Below are 19,635 nucleotides of genomic sequence, written 5' to 3' on the forward strand. Positions count from 1 at the left end.
AAACCTGCACAATATTCCTACAAAGTCACTTTAACATTTATTTGTATCAGTGATGATTCCACAATGACAAAACAGGTCATTGAAAAGCAATGCAGGATCACGTCAATTGAAATGATTGATCACATCAATGAAAACAATGCGTGCAAACTAAGCCAAAACACACTGCAAAGCGTGTTGTTGAATCCGTTTAAAAACGTCAATATTACTGGGTGTGTAATGTTCAAAGCGTATCGCACATTATGCTTTCAAATGTGTTGTCAATATAGCCGTGTGTGTTTGTTCACTTTGCTGGTGTCAATCTGAAGCTGTGACAGGCACATGTGAGTGCGATGTGGCTCATGTGACTATACTGTAATTCTTCCAATTATTGAGTCTGAACGCTGCCGTGAGCCACAGAGCATTGACTCCATTACTGACTGTGTGATGCTGTGAAATCTTACCTGCCTGAGGAAAACCAATAGCGGGTGCGAATCCAGCCCCGGGGTATGGAGAGGAAATTATCCCAGGAGCCCCTGCGTACACACATACGCACACAAACACACACAAACACAGGGTCACTACAACAAGATTTTTTTGGCCATTGTAAATGACCACAATCCCATACCAGACAACGACGATATTTTATATTCAGGAAAAGTGTTACATCAAAAACGATCCTTTTTTTCAGATTTGTTGTACCTTTCTGTGACGCTGTCATATTGACAGTACTCCAACACGAGGGTGTTTGCGGAAGAAAAAAATGTCAGGGGTCTAATAAAAGCTGCTGTTTAACACCTTTCGTTGCTTTAGCGGGCGTCTGGTGACGTCTGTGTGCGCCCCTGAGACTACTGCCTGCACCCCGGACCATTTCATCAGCTCTGATTTACACACACACACACACACACAAGAATACACACTCGGCTTATCGGCATCCACACCGCCTCTCGCTTTAGACAGAGCGAGTGATTTACAGAATCGGAGACAGCTAGAGATGTGTGGATGGACGGTCACAGTTATCTTCCACCCACCTAACAATCACCTCCACCGCGCACACAAGGCAAGACGGATAATAAATCTACTCGTCGCCAAATGCTGTCCAGCCCACGTCACTTTTTGTGCATGTGCGATAAGGTGTGCCCTTTCATAGCGTGTTTGCAGATAGCGATGTAATAAAACACACAAACAAACTGATCCGTGTGGGAAAGAGCGTTTCTTTATGGTATGTGTGTTGTCACACTGGTATTTCTAATCGTAAGAGTTTTTAATTAAAGTTTTTACTTAAGTTTTAAGGAATTCAGAACGTGCATTTAAACGGACATGGTGAACAGTTTGTGCATAAACGAATTCGTCAGACATGGGAATCGACGCGAGAATTTCGCCAACTAATTCATGCCAAACACCAAAATGTATATTTAATCAGCTTTCCGAGCCATTTATTATGCATCCTTATCTATTAAAAATAAATCTGACATCCTTTATCTTGGGACAAGGACTTCCTCAGAGCTAAAACAGATGGTGTGTGTTCATGTTTGTGTATCAATGCCAATTTCCATTTCTGTTACCACATTCTACATCCACCAAGCCGCGTACACATCAGCGTGTGTGTGTCATCTCTTCCACTGAGCTCGCCCCAATGCATTCTGGTATTGTCTTAAGGTAAATACTTACCGAAAGCCGTCTGCATGGTGGGGTCTAGCGTGGGCTGTCCGTCCCCTGAGGGAAGGTCCAGCCGTGTGAAGTCCCTGCTCTTGTCGTTGTTATATTTCACATTCAGACTGGTCAGCTTGGAGAATTCCACACGCAACGTGCAGCAGCCGTTGTAGATGTTCTGCCCGTCCAAAGCCTGACAAACAACATATCGACAGATGACGATAAATAGGAAGAAATAGGAAATAGCGTAGTAAGAAAACGTAGTAAACTGTGTATATAATTTGAGACATTTAGTCAATTAACTCGGTAGAGTTTTTAGTCAAACTATTGGTTATTTCATGTTTCTGTTTCCTTTTGTTGGCCAATGAATCACTCTGAAAGCACTCTGGCTCTTAAGGCAAACACCAGGCGCTCTTCTGAAACCGCCGGCTGTCGGCCCTCGACAGATGCTTTGGTTGCTATGATGCAGAATATCTCCTGTAAGTAATGTTGTCTTATTTCCCAGATAGTTTGTTTAATCAATAAATATTAACATTGGGGCGGTGGAATAAAAATGAAGCGCCTCACCAGCTGCTGGCGCTTTTAACAGCGCGGCACTTCCATTGCAAACAATTGAAAAAAATACGCTGGCCTAAAATATGCTTTGGTAGACACAGCCTAAACGCAGTACTGAAAATAAAAACTAGTACAGTAATGAAAATGTAATGAAACCCACTATTCATAATTGGAAATGAAAAAAAAAAAACCCAGAGGAGAGGAATGAAAGTTTTGGAGTAAAAGAGTAAGGGTCAGATTTACTAAACAGGGCAAAAAAGCGCAGATGGGAGTGGAAATGGGGTGATTTACTAACAAGGCGCATATTAAAAACACAGGCTGTCATGCTATTATAATGCATAAAAATAGGATTCATTTTCCCAAAGGAAAATATAACCATTTTTCCATTTGATTTTGGCATGCAGTATGACCTGTGTAACCAATACTCTTGTTCTTGACACATTTTGTGATATTAAACCAGCTAAGCCAATAATTGATGTATTTACACACAGTGAATTATTCCAGCACATGTTCATTGATCACATCTGCTGTGATTCATTACATTTGGGTTTATTGACACCTGAGCATCACATCACAGTTGTTCTGTCTGTTAATCAATATCTCAAACAAATGAAAGCCAAACACCACCAACAAATGCAAACGGAGTTCCAGTCGTGAGATAGGGAACGCCACTAAGAGGTCAAAGACCAAAAATAAAGTGGAATTGAAGCCAAACCGATTGACAGACAAACCACAAAACCTCAAAATACATCTGCAACAAATGATCATTTTAATTTCAGCAAAATTTTCCCTCCGGTAGCCATTATGGTGACTCTAATGGCTTTTTCAGGTCAGACTTCCCATAATTCCCATCTAACGGGAATGAATATATGAACGTAAAATAACTGCATATAGTATACTGGGCCCGGTTGCATAAAGCACCTTAAGTGTAATTTTCCCTTAAGTTTGTCCTTAAGTATACCTCAAGTTTTACTTAAGTTATTCTCCTATTGTCTTTGGTAATGGAAAATCACCCCTTAAGTGTCATACTTAAGGGCAAAACTTAAGGTGCTTTATGCAACCGGCCCTGGTCAGTAGTGTTGGGAGTAATGCATTACAAAAGTAATGTATTACAGTAATGTATTACTTTTTGCTGTAACGCAGTAGTGTAAGGCATTACTAATCAATTTTCAGTAATATTTTACTCGGTACATGTTCAGTAACGCTTGCAAATCAAAAATCCCGCAAGTAAGTTCTATTTCCTGTTCGTGAATAGACGTGTGTGGTGTCATTCATCTCCCTCTGGCTGGTAGAACTTTGTATTTTGTATTTTAACGCGGCATGATTTCAGCCTCTGAGCTCGAGGTCCGAGGCTATTGGCCCCGCCCGGTTCGCTGTAAGCCCTAGCGCCAGTGTTGCCAGGGTCGCGGTTTTCCCGAACAATTGGGCTATTTTGAAAATGCAGTTGTGGGAAAAATTATGGAGCTGCGGGTTTTTGGGCTACTTTCATAATGTACTGCGGCCGCCAAAATGTTTATTTATATTCTAAGGATAAATGTTAATTGATGAGATTCTTAATGTGTATTCATACTCAGATGAATACCTGGCAACTCCAGGACCGGGACCCGTTCTCGAAAGTGTGGGGAACAAGCGTCTGACAGACAGGCTACAGTACAGGGAGGGGCGCGGGAGCTCAGCTCAACCAAAGAGGAAAATATAGCGGTGGTATTAGACAATGCATCCGAATGATGTTTTACCAATGTTTCGTAAGGTCCATGTCACGTTGCACAATGTAAGAAATCACGCGTGAGTGTACAACAGTTGATTCTTCCGGCTGTCAAAATATCACGCTTGAGCAGCTATACGCAGTCTAAAACATTGAGGTGCTTGTACACATTATACATATGCAATATATTTAACCATGCTTATTTCTTCAGCAAGTTTTTGCATGTCTTATGAAGAGAAAACACATTTCTCGTCCATTTCCGTGCGTGGCCTCGAGCACACATGGGATCTTTTTTGAAGGGACACTCCACCCAAACACGAAAATTCTGTTAAGGATTACTCACCCTCTAGTTGTTCCAAACCTGTATAAATTTCTTTGTTCGGTTGAACACAAAGATATTTGGTAGAATGTTAGCAACTGAAAATTCTTTGGCATCATTGACTACCATAGCAGAAAAAAATATAACGGTAGTCAAAGATGACCCAGAATTGTTTGCTTTCCTAAATCCCCCAAAACATCTTTTGAGTTCAACAGAACAAAAAATATATACAATACCTAGGAAACCATTCAGATAAGTAAATATAGCAATAGAAACGTCTTTTGGCAGTTGTTAACTTTGATTTGACACTGGAAAATAATTGGGCTAGTTTTCATTCCCTTTGGGCGGGTTTTGAGGGATCATTGGGCTGCTTTCAGGAAGCTAGTTAGCAAGATCCCTGTGACCAGCAGCAATGACAAGGTAAGCTAACGTTTACATGATGACTAGCTAGAATTCTATATAATCTAGTTCAGTGATGGGGCTATTTTGTATTTAAGTACCTTTAGAAAAAAATTAAATGTATTTTGCATTTAAATGTGTTTAAATCTTAGTATTTTTGTTTTTTCAAACTAAAATACTTTTTGCCAATCAACCTCCGTATTAGACTTCATGGATGGGCAGTGTTTCAAATACATCCCTTTGTAATGCAAAATACTATTATTTTGTAATAGTATTTTGTATATAATGGAATTTAATCTTAGTATTTTTTTGTATTTATTTTTGTATATCCTAGTTAATTCAAGAAATCAGCAGTCTAGAGGTTGATTGGCAAAAAGTATTTTGTATTTTTGAAAATACAAAAATACAAAGATATTTTGTCATTTTAGAATGTTAAGTTCTACTTCTGTAGTTATTTTGGTGAAAGTAACTCAAAAGTAATACAGGAGTCATGTAACGTATTACAATTCTGAGCCCGTAATATTGCAAGGTAAGGGATTACTTTTAAATAACAGTAACAAGTAATCTGTAATGTATTACAGTTTGGAAGTAACTTGCACAACACTGCTGGTCTAGTATACGTAAACAAGAGCTTCGTCGAACATGATGTAGTCTGAGTCCTAATCTAGCGTGAACATTTTCTCTATTGAAAGTCTATTGTGTGTCGCTCCTGGGGCAGGTTTGGTGAGATGGAGCCGATGTGAACAAAACTTCTCTCATGGGGCCAGATAATTTAACTAAAGCCAGATGACAAATGTGCATCAAGTCTAATCCTAACAGCAGCCTGATCCACCATGACTCAGTTTATGAAGTTTGGGTTAGAAGAGACGACTGCTAAGCCAAACAGCAATATTACTTTTACTCTACTTAGTCTTGGGCGTTTAAACAAACACCAAACCATTTTAACACATAATTCATCCCACAACCTTTGTGATACTAATGCAAATGATACCTACTGGCTTACTATTACTTGGGCAATGTGACTTTTTTACTTTCCAGACGATAAAACATGAAAAATTCCCTATGGTTACATTATGTATTAATTTACTTAATATACGTATTCATTTAGGAAGCAGAATGTCATTAAAACTTTATAGAAAATTATTTTCTTGTTCAAATTTCTACTAAGACCCCCGTGTATAGGGGATTGTGCGTATGGCTATTATCAGTGTTTCCTCCATCTTAGATTTTATGAATAGGTCACGCTGTGATGATCTTACATCTTCACATGATACGAATTCGTAGGCAAGTTGAACGTGACCTTTGGAACGGGCAGAAATGTGAAGCGTCTTTGCATGAACTTTCTATTCTGGTGGTTCTACAGCATTCGCATGCGTATGAATGAAAGTCAATAAATGAAAATTCTACTTTGACCGTGGCATTATCAACGACATGGCAAGACTCTGGCAACCACCCAAAACACAGCTGGCAAACACCACAAGTTCTGTAAAAAAATATACAACGATCCAATTTTTCAGCTAGTTCATAAATACGTGCATCCTGTATGCATGTCTTTGAATTACGAGGGATAATAAAATTTTGCCTGCCAAGATACGGAAGATATAATGTGCATCTGCATTCTAGCAACTTAAGGGATTTGGGGGGGACTTTATCCCTCCTTTCCAAAAAGACCCTTGTCTTCACCACCCCCCGTTAACTAACAAATACTCTCTTTGTATAAAGAGGCAATGCAACATGGCAGGCGCACAATAGATAACACTCTCCGACCAGAGGAGTAATTACTTGCTAGCTCTTTTTTTCAGGGTGAGCTGCATTGGCATTCATTAGATAACCTCAATGGTGACATATTAATTACAGGGGGCGTTTGATTTGTGCGGTCTACTGAGAACTGGTTTTCCTGTCGTAGACATCGCTTTATCTCATTTTTGGCCCTGCACTGAAAACTACAGAAATGGGGATGTCAGGCAGGTCTCAAATGGTACCCCTGCCAAATACAGAGTATTTATGATTTGTACAGAAGCTCTGAATATAGGGGACGGATGAGTAATGACGAGGAAGTGTTGTTGGGGAATGACCATAACTAAACTGTTTGTCTCTATAAAAGAACCAGCTGGACAAGAACGATTCCTAGCTAACCAAATGGTTGCCGTATTTTGGCCTTCGCTTTCCAGTTCATACAGCAAAAGCCAAAGAAGAAGATAATAAGACAAGCTTTTTGTGGCTGTTTTGGTACTGACCATTTTGGCGTGATGTGCGTTCATTGCATCTGAGTATTGCAGCAAGGCCTGAAACTGGTTGTTCTTGGTGAAGGTAATAATCTTCAGTACCGTCCCAAATTTTGAGAAGATCTATGGGAGGGAGAAGAGAAAAAAAACATGAACTCAGGGAAATCAGAGCCAGTATAGTTTTGTTGGGGAACATTGAAACGTGAATCGCATGAAAGATGCTGTAGTTTTTAAAGCTATGCATATATTATGTGTATTGAAGTCTTACCTGGTGTAGCACTTCTAGAGATACAGGGTAGTAGAGATTCTCCACTATGATGCGAAGCACAGGACTTTGTCCAGGCATCAAGCCACCGTCACTGGCCGTCGCAGACCCAGACAAAGTCATGTTCCCAGAATGCACTGCGTTGACAGCATGGAGAGCAGCCTGAGCCCTCTACTAGAATGACACGCAATTCAGGTTCCCAGTTTTATGCAAATAATGCAAAGTCTGTGTTTTTGTTTAATATACTTAAATGTAATATTGTTCTGAATTATTTATGTAGTAGTTTACAGTTGTTGCCAAAAGTGTTGTCTGAGGGGGCATATTTGTACAGTTAAACTATCAAAATACGAGGTGCATAGTACAAAATGGACAAAACACTAAAGTTTAAAAGTATTCATTAGACAAAATATTTGGCAAAACGTAAAGTTGTACAAAATAATGCAAAATAATGCATTATTAAAATAATGAAGCATTTTGTTTTTAAATATTTTAAACAGATAAAAATAATAAGTAAAATAATTTCTTATTAATGTGAATAGCTGGGTTTCCTTCACCCTGGTTTTATGCGCATTTAGAATTTTTGCATCAGAAAAGAGTGGTGGAAATGTCAAATTTCTAAATAAAATCCCTTAGGCTATGTTCACATTTGACTTCTTTTTTGACATGAAAAGGTTGAAAATTAAACTTTAATATATACAAAACTATACTCAAGCCGCTATATTATTTCTTTCAAGCTTAATCCTGCTCGACCAATTACCTTCCTCGCATGTTGTTTTGGAAACGACAGGTCTCGCTACTCGCTTGTCATTGGTTAGCTGTGAAAAAGGTGCTTGACATAAGCAATTTTTTTCAGACAACGTGAACTTTTTTCAACAAAAGACGCTCTGAGCTGCAGAGAAAGGCGACGTCCCTGGTGTTTAAAATCACGGTCTTGAAAACACGGTTTACTCCATCGGATTATAATGTAAAACAGATGCTAGCAGCTTCAAAATAGTCAAATGTGAACAAAGCCTTAATTTGCTAATGTTTTTACCCTTGCTTGAGGTGTTTTTTCTTTTTTGCAAAAAAAAACAGTTCATGCGAATAATGGGAGATGGAAACGCATTTGCCGAATAAATTCTGACGTAGCGAACATTAAACCCACGAGACTAAGCGGCTGTTACCACTAATGTTGTCTTTCTGGTTTCCAGATCTTTTCTTATTTACTGTTGGTTACTAGGCTACCAATACCACCTTGATTCGCTCGAGAAACTTGATGGAAACGCACCAATTTCGCAATAGGTTTTCCTTCTGTTATTGCGAACTTTAAAAGATTTGCATCACGTTTGGATGGAAACCTGGCTAATGACTCTTGGTATTATAGATTAGGAGTGGTACAGTATGTGCAGATTAGATGATATTACAGTATGGATTCTTACCCCCTGGTTGGGCAGGTTGTCGGTCTTTAGCTCGCGGTGGTTGGAATACTGGATGTAGACAGGCTGGTTGCGGACGTGGGGCGTGGCTGCGGTGTAGTAGTTGACCATGGTGATGGCTGCTTCTTCAGAAGCCATTTCTATAAAAGCCTAGAGTGCAAAGAGGGACATACAGTAAGTGATTAGCTCTGATCACAATATCATTACACTAATAGCACCAATGTGCCGCTTAATCCGACTTGATGATGTCTGACTGTTTACAATGCAAGGCTCAAAAGAAACAAATAATAAAGACCTAAATCTCTTCACATTTGAAAATGTGAAAAAAGACTGTAACAAACGAGCAGTAGAAAAAAAAACATATTGGTTGATTTTATTATTCATCACTTTTGATGTCCAAGTCTCGACCAACAAGAAGATATTTACTTTTTTTTATACTTTGAATTCCTAAAATAGTGATGTTTGTCTTAATGGGCACCACTAATAAAAATCCTGACAGGATCAAGCGAGATTTATAGACTCAGAGGCAGATAATGAAGTAAATCTTTTGATGCTCCAATCAAACCAAGCAGCACACAAGAAATTATGCAACAGACCCATTAGAAATGTGCTTGTCTTTTCTTGTCTAAATATGCTAGTTTCCATTTGAATATGAAAGTCGCTTGAGAGGAAGCGAGAGACTGCTGTTTTTTTTCTTCTTATCAATCTCTGTTATTAGCTGGACCTTGATGTGTTTGAAAGAACACACTTCAGTTTCTATTACTGGCCAAATAAAGAGAAATCATATTTGGACCCTGCTTCACCACCTCTAGACAAAACAAAAAAGAAAACATTGTTTTTGATAGCAGCCTTTCCTTACTGCCATTACAAGGCATAGCTTTGCTTATTTTTTTATGGAGATTAAGATTTTTGGTTAATTTCATTGTTCATTTATTTATTATTTAAGTACTATCAAACTTAACTTTATATCAATAGCGTTTATATTTTATTTTATTTTATTTTATTGTGTGTGTTGTGTGTGTGTTGATGACATTATTTGATGAAATGTAGGCAATTTTGACATTATGTTCCTCTATTTTATTAAAGGCGATTTCCATTAGATTCTCATTACAGTAATACATTCATTAAAATAAATATATTAAAAAATACTTTACCTTAAGCTACATTTATTTAAAAATGTTATTGTCATTAAGCTAAATATAATTACTTATTTTGATGTGAAATATGACCTCAGCATGTTTTTGGTGGGTTTAGTGCGATTTCACGTTTTAATTTGTAGTACTGCTGTTTACAGGACTTGTCTTGAGTAAATCATGTCCACAGAAACCACGAACACATGCTGACATGACTGATTATGTTAGTTACACCAACGGTTTGCAAACACACACACATACGCACAGGTTTTCCCTAACCTCGGATCTAATTCATGCGGTATAATCCCGAAATTCCAGAGCTAAACCAACACTCAGAAAAACTCAAAACACGGCAACTTCACAACCGTCTGACACTTTCCTCAAATTAAATAACGCAAATACTGCCTAAAACTGTAAAAAATGCTTTTGGCATTAAACATTTTTTAATAACACAGACTGCGTACCAAAATATATTTTTTAACCGATATAGGAATGTGTGACAAAACGGCAGCCTAACAAGGCTTTTTACAAACTATTTAGAAAAAGCCACTTTTTCACCACATCTTCATTTAAATGCTTAAACACAATCATTAAAAAAATAATTAAATACATTTTGTAATAGATCTATATAACATTTATTTACAAAAAACTTGCCAATATATTCAGACACCTTCAACATTTCTCACATTATTACAATTTTTTCACTATAGTTTAGAAAATGGTAATAAAATATGACAAGAACTAAGTTAAACTGTGTCAGAACAACTTCATCTTGATAATGTCAGATAACTCTAACAGAAAGGTATGTAATGGATTATGAATAGCTGTCAGCTGTTCAATTTAAGTACACAATTAGATAAAAAACAATTCAGGGCAACCAATTACCAAGCAATTCTTCATTTTGTTCAGTCTGTGCTGTAAAAAGGCATAATTAAAGAAAAAACACTTAAGCAAAACACGGTCAGGTCAAAGTGTACGAATAATTTGGTCCCAAAGTTTGATCTATTTTACTGGTAGTCCACTGTATGAAGAATTTTTTGGTTATAATATGTCACAGTTTCCTTTATTTTGCTATCCTCACTTACATAAATGAACTATAGTGTCCTGCACGCACCAGTAAAAAATATTAAAAATGATATCCGGTATCTGAATAATTTTCGGTTTGACTGTATATGCACAACAGAACCATTTGTTTAAAAAAAAGAATTAAAAATGCTTTACACCAGAATAAGAGAGTTGCAGATGCATCCTACATTAAAGGTTATTTGATGTGTTTAGTTACTTTTCGTACTAGTTCATTTCATGTTAGACAGCAGTTCATGTTAGCAAGTAGGTCTTACTCCAAAACACAAAACAAAAACATTTGTGGCTGTGATGCCTTAAAAAAGGGCCACCAATGTTTGTGGTACATACCATCCACCCAAGTGTCCCGTATGTTTGGGACATACCATGTGATTGTTAAAATGGCTCAATATCTTTCAATGTTGAGAAAAGTTATATAGTTAATGGAGCACCTACTTGGTTTTTCCCTTTTAGCATCAACAGGTTGGTGACTTTGCCGAAAGGAATTCCTAATGAGATGACTTCTGCCTCGGACACTTCGATGGGAACTCTGCGGACGTGGAGGACACGGGAGGGGTCACAGGGAGATCGGTCTCCTTTATACGTTTTACTGTCGTTGCCATTAGCTGCCAATAAATGAAAACAAACAAAAAACACAATTAGTCTTTCTTTTGTTTTAAAAAGTTCTCCAAATGCCAAAACTGCCATTGATGTACATGGACCATACAAATGTACTATCGACTGTGTTAGAAAATATTGAATGATTTACAATGAGTTTAACAACACAGAAAGAGACAGACAACAGACAGACAGTCTTTAGCAGAAACAAGACGTTGACTACACCACTGAGGTGGGCAGCATCTTTAACTCTTCCCCCGAAACAAAGAGACAAGCTTCTTAGAGCATTAAACAGGCTTTTGAAGTCTGTCATACCCTGAATGGTGTCTATTGTGGGCTGTTTGGCAGTTGGTTATGTGCAGGGGTACATCATAGACTGCTGACAGGTTTTTAATAGAGAAAGACTGTGGGTTTAACCTTTTTTTACATTCTTATTCTCTTCAATGTTGAGAGAAAAGCTCGGCACTGATTGTGTTCGTGCAGACGGATGCATCAAAGCAGTCGCTATCTGTCTCAGAGTTTTGTGCAAAATGTATAGACGGAAGCGATACTGATTGCAAGCTACAGCTGGCAAACTTGTGGTTGTCAAATCATCAATACATATAAATACTTTTATAAAAAGGAAAGTGAAAGCATTCACCGCACTAAAGCCTCTCCTATAATGTGAGTCAAGGATATGATCAACGCTGACTTCTGTGACAGTATAATGCCACTGTGTCAGTTCACCTAAAAATAAACATTTTCACTTTCAAAACCTGTATATCTGTAACACAAAAGTACATAAAAAGATCTTTTACTAGAATATAGGGAAGATTTCTTCTGGGTCAAATGTTTCCCGATTTGTGTTTCTGAAAGGTGAACTGGTACCACATCCTCCATTATGAATGCCGCAGTGTGCAAGCAAGATCTACCGACTGCGAAATCTTTATTTCTCACGCATTGATACACAATCTCTTTTAATTTTAGCCGATGAGTGGAGGTACAGGGAAACAGCGGTTCACATAAGAAATTGCTGTCATATCCAAGAGGACCAGCCACAGGAAACGGATGAACCGTTACCTCACAGCCCAGCACAGTAATTCTTTCCTTCCCTTCACAGCCCAGCACAGTAATTCTTTCCTTCCCTTCACAGCCCAGCACAGTAATACTTTCCTTCCCTTCACAGCCCAGCACAGTAATTCTTTCCTTCCCTTAGCAGCCCAGCACAGTGATTCCTTCCATCCCTTCGCAGCCCCGCACAGTGTTTCTTTCTTTCCCTTCACAGCCCCGCACAGTGATTCTTTCTTTCCCTTCACAGCCCTGCACAGTAATTCTTTCCTTCCCTTCACAGCCCAGCACAGTAATTATTTCCTTCCCTTCACAACCCAGTACAGTGATTCCTTCCTTCCCTTCGCAACCCAGCACAGTGATTCATTCCTTCCCATCGCAACCCAGCACAGTGATTCTTTCCTTCCCTTCACAACCCAGTACAGTGATAAATTCCTTCCCTTCGCAACCCAGCACAGTGATTCTTTCTTTCCTTCCCTTCACAACCCAGCACAGTGATTCTTTCCTTCCCTTCACAACCCAGTACAGTGATTCATTCCTTCCCTTCGCAACCCAGCACAGTGATACGTTCTTTCCTTCCCTTCACAACCCAGCACAGTGATTCTTTCCTTCCCTTCACAACCCAGCACAGTAATTTTTCCCTTCCCTTCAGAACCCAGCACAGTGATTCTTCCCTTCCCTTCCCAATCCAGCACAGTAATTATTTTCTTCCCTTAACAACCCAGCAGAGTAATTCTTTCCTTCCCTTCACAATCCAGCACAGTGATTCTTTCTTTCACTTAACAACCCAGCAAAGTAATTCTTTCTTTCCCTGCACAGCCCAGCAAAGTGATTACAAAGTGATTTTCCTTTCTCCACTTAGAGCCCAGCAAGGAGATCCATCCCTCATATTTCAGCTCATCACAGAGATCCATCACTCCTTTCACAGCCCAGCAAAGAGATCCATTACTTCTCTTACAGCCCAGCACAGAAATCCATCACTCATCTCACAGCCAAGCAGTGATTCCTCCCGTTACATCACAGCATAGTGATTATCACATTATCACTTTAGTATAACGGGCATACAATAAAGCCAGCGCGCTTCTGTTCGTCAGCATTATATTCAACAGCACATTGCTTCTCGTGTTGCAGGCAGTCTTTCTTCACCGCCCGACCACCACTCGTTATTAGATATTACTCGTGGGGATGCGTTTATCTATCAGCATACAGACAAACATGGACAGAGCCAGTTCACAGTGTAATTAAGCGCACGGAAAAATTTAAACGCAAAACCGCAATTCACTTACACGTATTGAACCGTGGAAGTCGTACCAAACGGTTCAATATTATATTGAGTATTGTGGCATCCCTAATATATATATATATATATATATATATATATATTTACATTAAGTCTTGTGCAATTTTAATATTGTTTTGCCTAATCACTTATTAATCACTTTCGTAAGATCGTAAGTCACGCATAACAGAAACAGCACAAACGCAGAGCGGGAACAGGCTACTCAAGTGATATTTCATTTTATCAAAACTCTGCTACATCAATAATAAAAGTAATATTTTCACAGCAATAAAATTGTTATACATAAAAATAGAAATAGATCAAAACTTTGAGAAACTAGACCATCCCATTACAGCTTAGCACATGGATACCTACTTTCACTGCTCATCCTATTAAAGATGCAATTATAGCACCAAAAAAGGAAGCACTCATGTGACCAGACAACCAGTCTCATGCATTTAGTGTGTAGTTTTGCATTAGCTGTCAAAATGACAGTATCAACCTATTATTCACTAAATTAAAAAAAAGTCTGAAGTAAAAACACACCCCATCAAAGCAACAGGTACCATGCAACACTCCGACCTGTGAGGGTGACTTTAATGAGCGACCCCTTTCTTTTACTACACAGTCTGTAAGCTGGTTTCAGCAAACAGGAATATTGTAAGTTTAAAGCATGCAAATGAACAAGGAGGTTCTTCCCTGGATTCTTCCATGACATCATGAAAGGGCTTACCACTTCACAAAACAAAACAACACTAACAATTAACTATCCGTGCCTCATGGTTTAAAGCATTTTTATGGTTTAAAGCATTTTTACAGTACACGCACACTGAATGCTTCCCGTTTCTGAGACTGTCTGATGCACAAATGAAGCCAAAAATATGATCAGTCTTCGAGTTGCATCCTCTCTATTCTGGCTCAGTCTGACTGCTACACATCCAAATCCTCATTTAATACTAATGATGTCTGCTTTATCCAGACCCTGCATCCAGACTCAAACAAAATCAATGGATAAAGAAAAACAAGCTTGCATCTGCAAGGCATCTACGGTTATCGCACAAAACCTCCTCCTGGAATAACTCGATGCAGGCTGAGGCAGTAGCCCACCACATGCAGAGATCTAACAAGCTGAAAAGCGAAACTAGATTATCCCTTTACAGAACATGCAGAAATGATTCCTGTTATTCTCCTATTCTGCATAAAGACAGAGCAAATGCTGATATAGAAAAGCAGGGTTTTCATTTCACAGTTTTTGTATAGCGTGTAGCCTCCAATTCTTTACAGAATTGAAAATGTATAAGTTAGATTTAGCTCAGTTATGGTACTTTAGCACATGCTACAAACAGCTCACATTTCTGTAACCTTCAATACATTTCGCTGTCGTACCACTGAAAGCCACCCGTGAATTATTTTCATGACGCACGGAGGAGACCCTTTCGTGGCCTGGAGACAGGCATCTCACCGCATCGCAGCGACCAGGGGAACAGGAAGATGATTGGCCCACTATTCCAATGACCCTGCGTTACCATGGTGACCATACACATGACCTATCGAGGCATCTGGCTCCGCCACGGCGATTCATCTCATTGTGCCGTTAACAAATCTTATTGTGTGTTTAATGTGATTAGAGGAACCATCCCTGTATCAAATGTGCCACAGGCTTTCCAAGAGGAAATGAGTAAAAAGGACCTTGGAAATGGACTGGCCATATCTGAACACCAGCCATGAAAAAGCTTTTTTACAACATTAGGCATACGAAGGGTTTAAATACTTCCTCTGTTGCGAATTACTGGAAAAAAAACGTATAGGTACTGTAACACTTCACGATAACTGGCATTTATGAAAACATAATTGTAAAGCGTAATATATTTTTTGTTCATTGTACGGTATATACTTGAATAAAATATAACAAATATATATATTACGTACATCTCATGCCGTACTGATCTGTTAAGGCTTTAAACATGTTTTTAAATCATTATTGGAAGTTAAAAATGCTCTGTGTTGTGTAAAAATAGACCATATGGTTAGTTTAATACAAGGGTAACCAAACCGCACTGACCCCCATTGGGGGGACCTTTCCTTAAAATATCTTCTTTTGTGTTTCACAGAAGAAAGTCATATACAGGTTTTGAATGACATGAGGGTGAATAAATATGATGCGATTTTTATTTTTGGGTGAACTATCCCTTTAAAGCCACATTTTAATGTTCTGTTTCATTAGACAAGCCAGACGCAGTAAAACACCAAAACCTAAAACAACTACCCAGAGCTAAATCTAGAGCTAGGATGGATAAAGAATTTGACTAAAGACTTGTCATTAAACAATACCAACAGCTTCAATACAGCAGGCAAATACTGAGCATACGTTTCATCCAAGCCAAGCCAAAACAGCTCGCGGTATTTCTGCAGCATTATCTGTTTAGAGGACGCTTGGTCTTCTGTGATATTTGTCTAAGCATCACCCGAGAGACAAGAGAAGAATCTTTTCCTCGCTGCCACAGTTTATTCAGGGATGCACTGTAAAACCCTGCTACAGTAAAACTGTTGCTAGGACACCACAGAAGTCACGGAACGCTGTGACTTCCCATCAACAATTCCCATCAGGCATTCCTGGAATTCCGTCCTTCACTGTACCTATGTCCTCCACGTGCTAGTTGCTTTACTTTTATCCACTTTAAGAAGTTTTTACCATCCTGTACTATGGTAAAAAAACAGACCTAAAAATGTTTGATCAAGGCTGGGTAACACACAGACCCCAGAGTCAGTAACACCTGATCAGGTTTAAAGGGATAGTTCACCCAAAAATGAAAATTCTGTCATCGTTTAGTCACCCTCTTGTCATTTCAAACCAGTATGACTTTCTTTCTTCCGCAGAACACAAAAGAAGATATTTTGAAGAAAGTTGGTAACCGAACAGCTCTGGACCCCATTCACTTCTATTGTATGGACACAAAACCAATGCAAGTGAATGGGGTCCAGTTAACAACATTTTTCAAAATATCTTCTTTTGTGTTCTGCGGAAGGAAGGAAGGAAGTCATACAGGTTAGAAATGACAAAAGGTCAGTAAATGATGACAGAATTTTGGGGTAAACTATCACTTTAACTCATGGTTAGTGGCTTTACTGTCAACTTTGCCTGGGGGAAGAGCGAGTGTGTCAGGTTTGCTGGGCCAGAAATGTTGTTGTATTGTTCTGGCAGAGTGGTCCCAGTAGACCGCAATCAAGTGTGCATATATTCACCAAGGTGGAACGACTCGGAGCCTTTGGGCCCTCATCTGCTTGATGTGGTGGAACACAAGGCTTGTTTCTCATGGGAAAAAAGGCACCGGTCCTGCGCGCTCTTGAGATAAAAGGCCCTATAGTGTCCCAAAAACGTTTTCTCTTTTTAAAATGCACGTTTTTTAATAACAAAAGGTTTTTTAAGAATGATGCCAGCATCTGCATGGAAAAGCGGCACACACGATATTTAAAAATTCACAGAAGGCACACAGTTACCGGATGATAGTAACAATCTCAAAATGGCCAAATATCGTCTGATTATTTAATAAATATATTTGTCAGGATTTATTTGCATCCGATACTGGGCAGTTTGATTCATATTTGTGGAACAGACTGTTCATGTAAATGAATCAGTTCATTTGAGTCACTGAGCAGGTGTTCCTGTGACGTATACAATGTGCCATACAGTCCTGCCCTGTAGTGATGTCGAACTTTGAAAAACTGACATCTTAGCTTTAGTTTTTATTCAAATGTATTATTAAGAATGTATTCAAAACTTTGTATGCATGTTAATAAGTTTATGTTGAACTTGGAGTGTAAACTAAAGCTCAGCTTTGAGAAGAATTTAAGGAGGCTTGGCAAAATTACACATAACACATGCGCAGTTTATAAAGATATAGCTCAAGAGAATGACTACACATAAGAGGTATAAAGATACAATTGTAGTTAATGTTTGCTTGTTTATTGTGTGCATTTTTTGTATATTCAAATTAAATCCAAATTCCCCAAATGCTATAATAATTTTACAGTACTAATTTTGTCCTATATAACTTAAAACTTTAGTGTTTTCTTCATTTAATACCATACACCTCATATTTTGAAAAGCGAATATTGTACAAATATGCTTTTCTGGCCACTACTGTGTCCACACACAGCCACGTGAAAAAAATAAGAAACCATTTCAAAACTTTGTCAGTTTTTCTGAATTTACTACTTATAGGTATGTGTTTAGGTAAAATTATAATTTTTGTTTCATTCTGTGAACTACTACCAATATTTCTACCAAATTTCAAATAAAAATATTGTTTCTATTTGTATTTACTTTGAGAAAATGAAAACTGGAGAAACAGGTCAAAAATAACACAAAAGATGCTCTGTGTTTTTTCAGACCTCAAATACTGCAAAGAAAACAGTCATATTTGTACATGTAAAGTAAAAAACATTGTGGTAACCTTGATTTTTGTCACAGTTTTCATGTTTTGTCATGCTATCAGTCTTTCACATTGCTGTTGGATGATGTTATGTCACTCCTGAGGACTGCAATGACCACAATTCATCTAGAAATGCTGATTAAATTTTTGGGGGGAATTGTCCCTTAATTTTTTCTGCGGCTGTATATACTGTATATTGCCCACATGTGACTTGTCTTTAATTAAACAACATGACGTTTTTAGTTTATTTTTAGCAAAAGTAGTCAGGCAAGAATGAACATGCCCTTTAGTTTGATTATCACTGCTCGATTAATGATTTGTAGCGGCAAAACGCTTCATTGGGCTATCAGGAGGGTTAGCTTTGTTATGGCTTTCATAGCTTTGTGTTGTACTCTGAGGCCACTGCTGTGAAGGACATCTCGCGTATGTCAACTAACCCAAACAATGATACATCTGACTACATAACAGAAATATATGTCTGAGGTCAATCTCAAGGTAAAGCATATTTCAATGGCAGAGCTAGCGCTAATGTTAGCAACTGAGAGTTGCAGACTTGTGGTTCAAACATTTAGTAAATAATGGTGCTACTGTCTACATGGGCACAATATTTCAGCTAATGTATTCAATACTTAATATGTCAATACTTAAAATCCTAAAAAATGGATGTTAGAGACTGGTTAAAACAGAGCTGGTTAAAAACTAACTAGCTTAGTGCTAGTTTTTGGCAAAACAGTTTTTCTTTGCATTTTTGTCTTGTTTTCTAGTACAAATATCTAAGAAAATGAAGATACATTTACTTTACAAGAAAAGTGACCCAAGTTATTTAATCTTGTTGCATTTATTAATATTTATGTTTAAAACCAGCAACAACAAAAAATCTGCCAATGGGGTAAGAAAAATAAACGTGAATTTAGTTTTACCTTTTCTTAAGTACCTAATTCAAGTTTATTTAATTCTATAAAAATATATTTCTTGCATTTTCTTTTATAAAACAAAACTATATACCTCGGGTCACTTTCTTTGTCAGGTAAATGTAACTTATTTTAAGAATTCTTCTAAATTTGTACCAGAAAACAGGACAAAATGCTTGGTAAAAAATATTTTTTTGCCATGTAGAATGGTGAGTATATTTATCTGACAATCTAATGAAGTCTTTTGCCTCTGTTTATGTTTCAAAGACAAACAATAAATCATAAAATATTGACAATTCTGCAATGATTCAAAGGAAATGCCAAGGAAAGCAATACTTTGCAAGAATGTAGGCAAACACATGTAAGCCTTGATCTTATGAGCAACTAGCATGTTTCCAATCGCAGATCAACATATGACGACATTTCGCATGAAACTATACTGAAATCAAGCATTTAGCCATTTTTTCACAAGATTGATGAAACATTAGGCTTCTTCAGGGACTCAGAGTGGAGCCTTTACAAGAAGCAGAACACATCAACACAAGCCGCCCGCAGGGCTTCCCAGGTCATTCCTCTTCAAACTCTGAAAATAATAGCCACATTGTTTCCCCCTTTCAAAAGCACAACAACATATTAAGGA

General features: G+C 38.0%; 1 protein-coding gene across 6 annotated transcripts in view; it reads right to left on the minus strand.

The window, feature by feature from the left end:
* Positions 1–19,635, minus strand: part of ptbp3 (polypyrimidine tract binding protein 3) — a 55,154-nt gene that overhangs the window by 13,191 nt on the left and 22,328 nt on the right. For 5 of the 6 annotated variants that reach the window (XM_057320441.1, XM_057320446.1, XM_057320445.1 and 2 more), the window contains 6 exons: positions 11,164–11,333; positions 8,516–8,662; positions 7,101–7,268; positions 6,845–6,955; positions 1,646–1,822; positions 441–522 (listed from right to left, as the gene is read on the minus strand). In XM_057320441.1, the coding sequence (XP_057176424.1) occupies positions 441–522; positions 1,646–1,822; positions 6,845–6,955; positions 7,101–7,268; positions 8,516–8,662; positions 11,164–11,333 (855 nt within the window). The remainder of the gene's footprint in view (positions 1–440; positions 523–1,645; positions 1,823–6,844; positions 6,956–7,100; positions 7,269–8,515; positions 8,663–11,163; positions 11,334–19,635) is intronic. The other variant, XM_057320442.1, reaches the window with a different exon arrangement.

The sequence above is a fragment of the Triplophysa rosa genome, linkage group LG22, assembly GCF_024868665.1.
Source record: "Triplophysa rosa linkage group LG22, Trosa_1v2, whole genome shotgun sequence".
NCBI classification, from domain to species: domain Eukaryota; kingdom Metazoa; phylum Chordata; class Actinopteri; order Cypriniformes; family Nemacheilidae; genus Triplophysa; species Triplophysa rosa.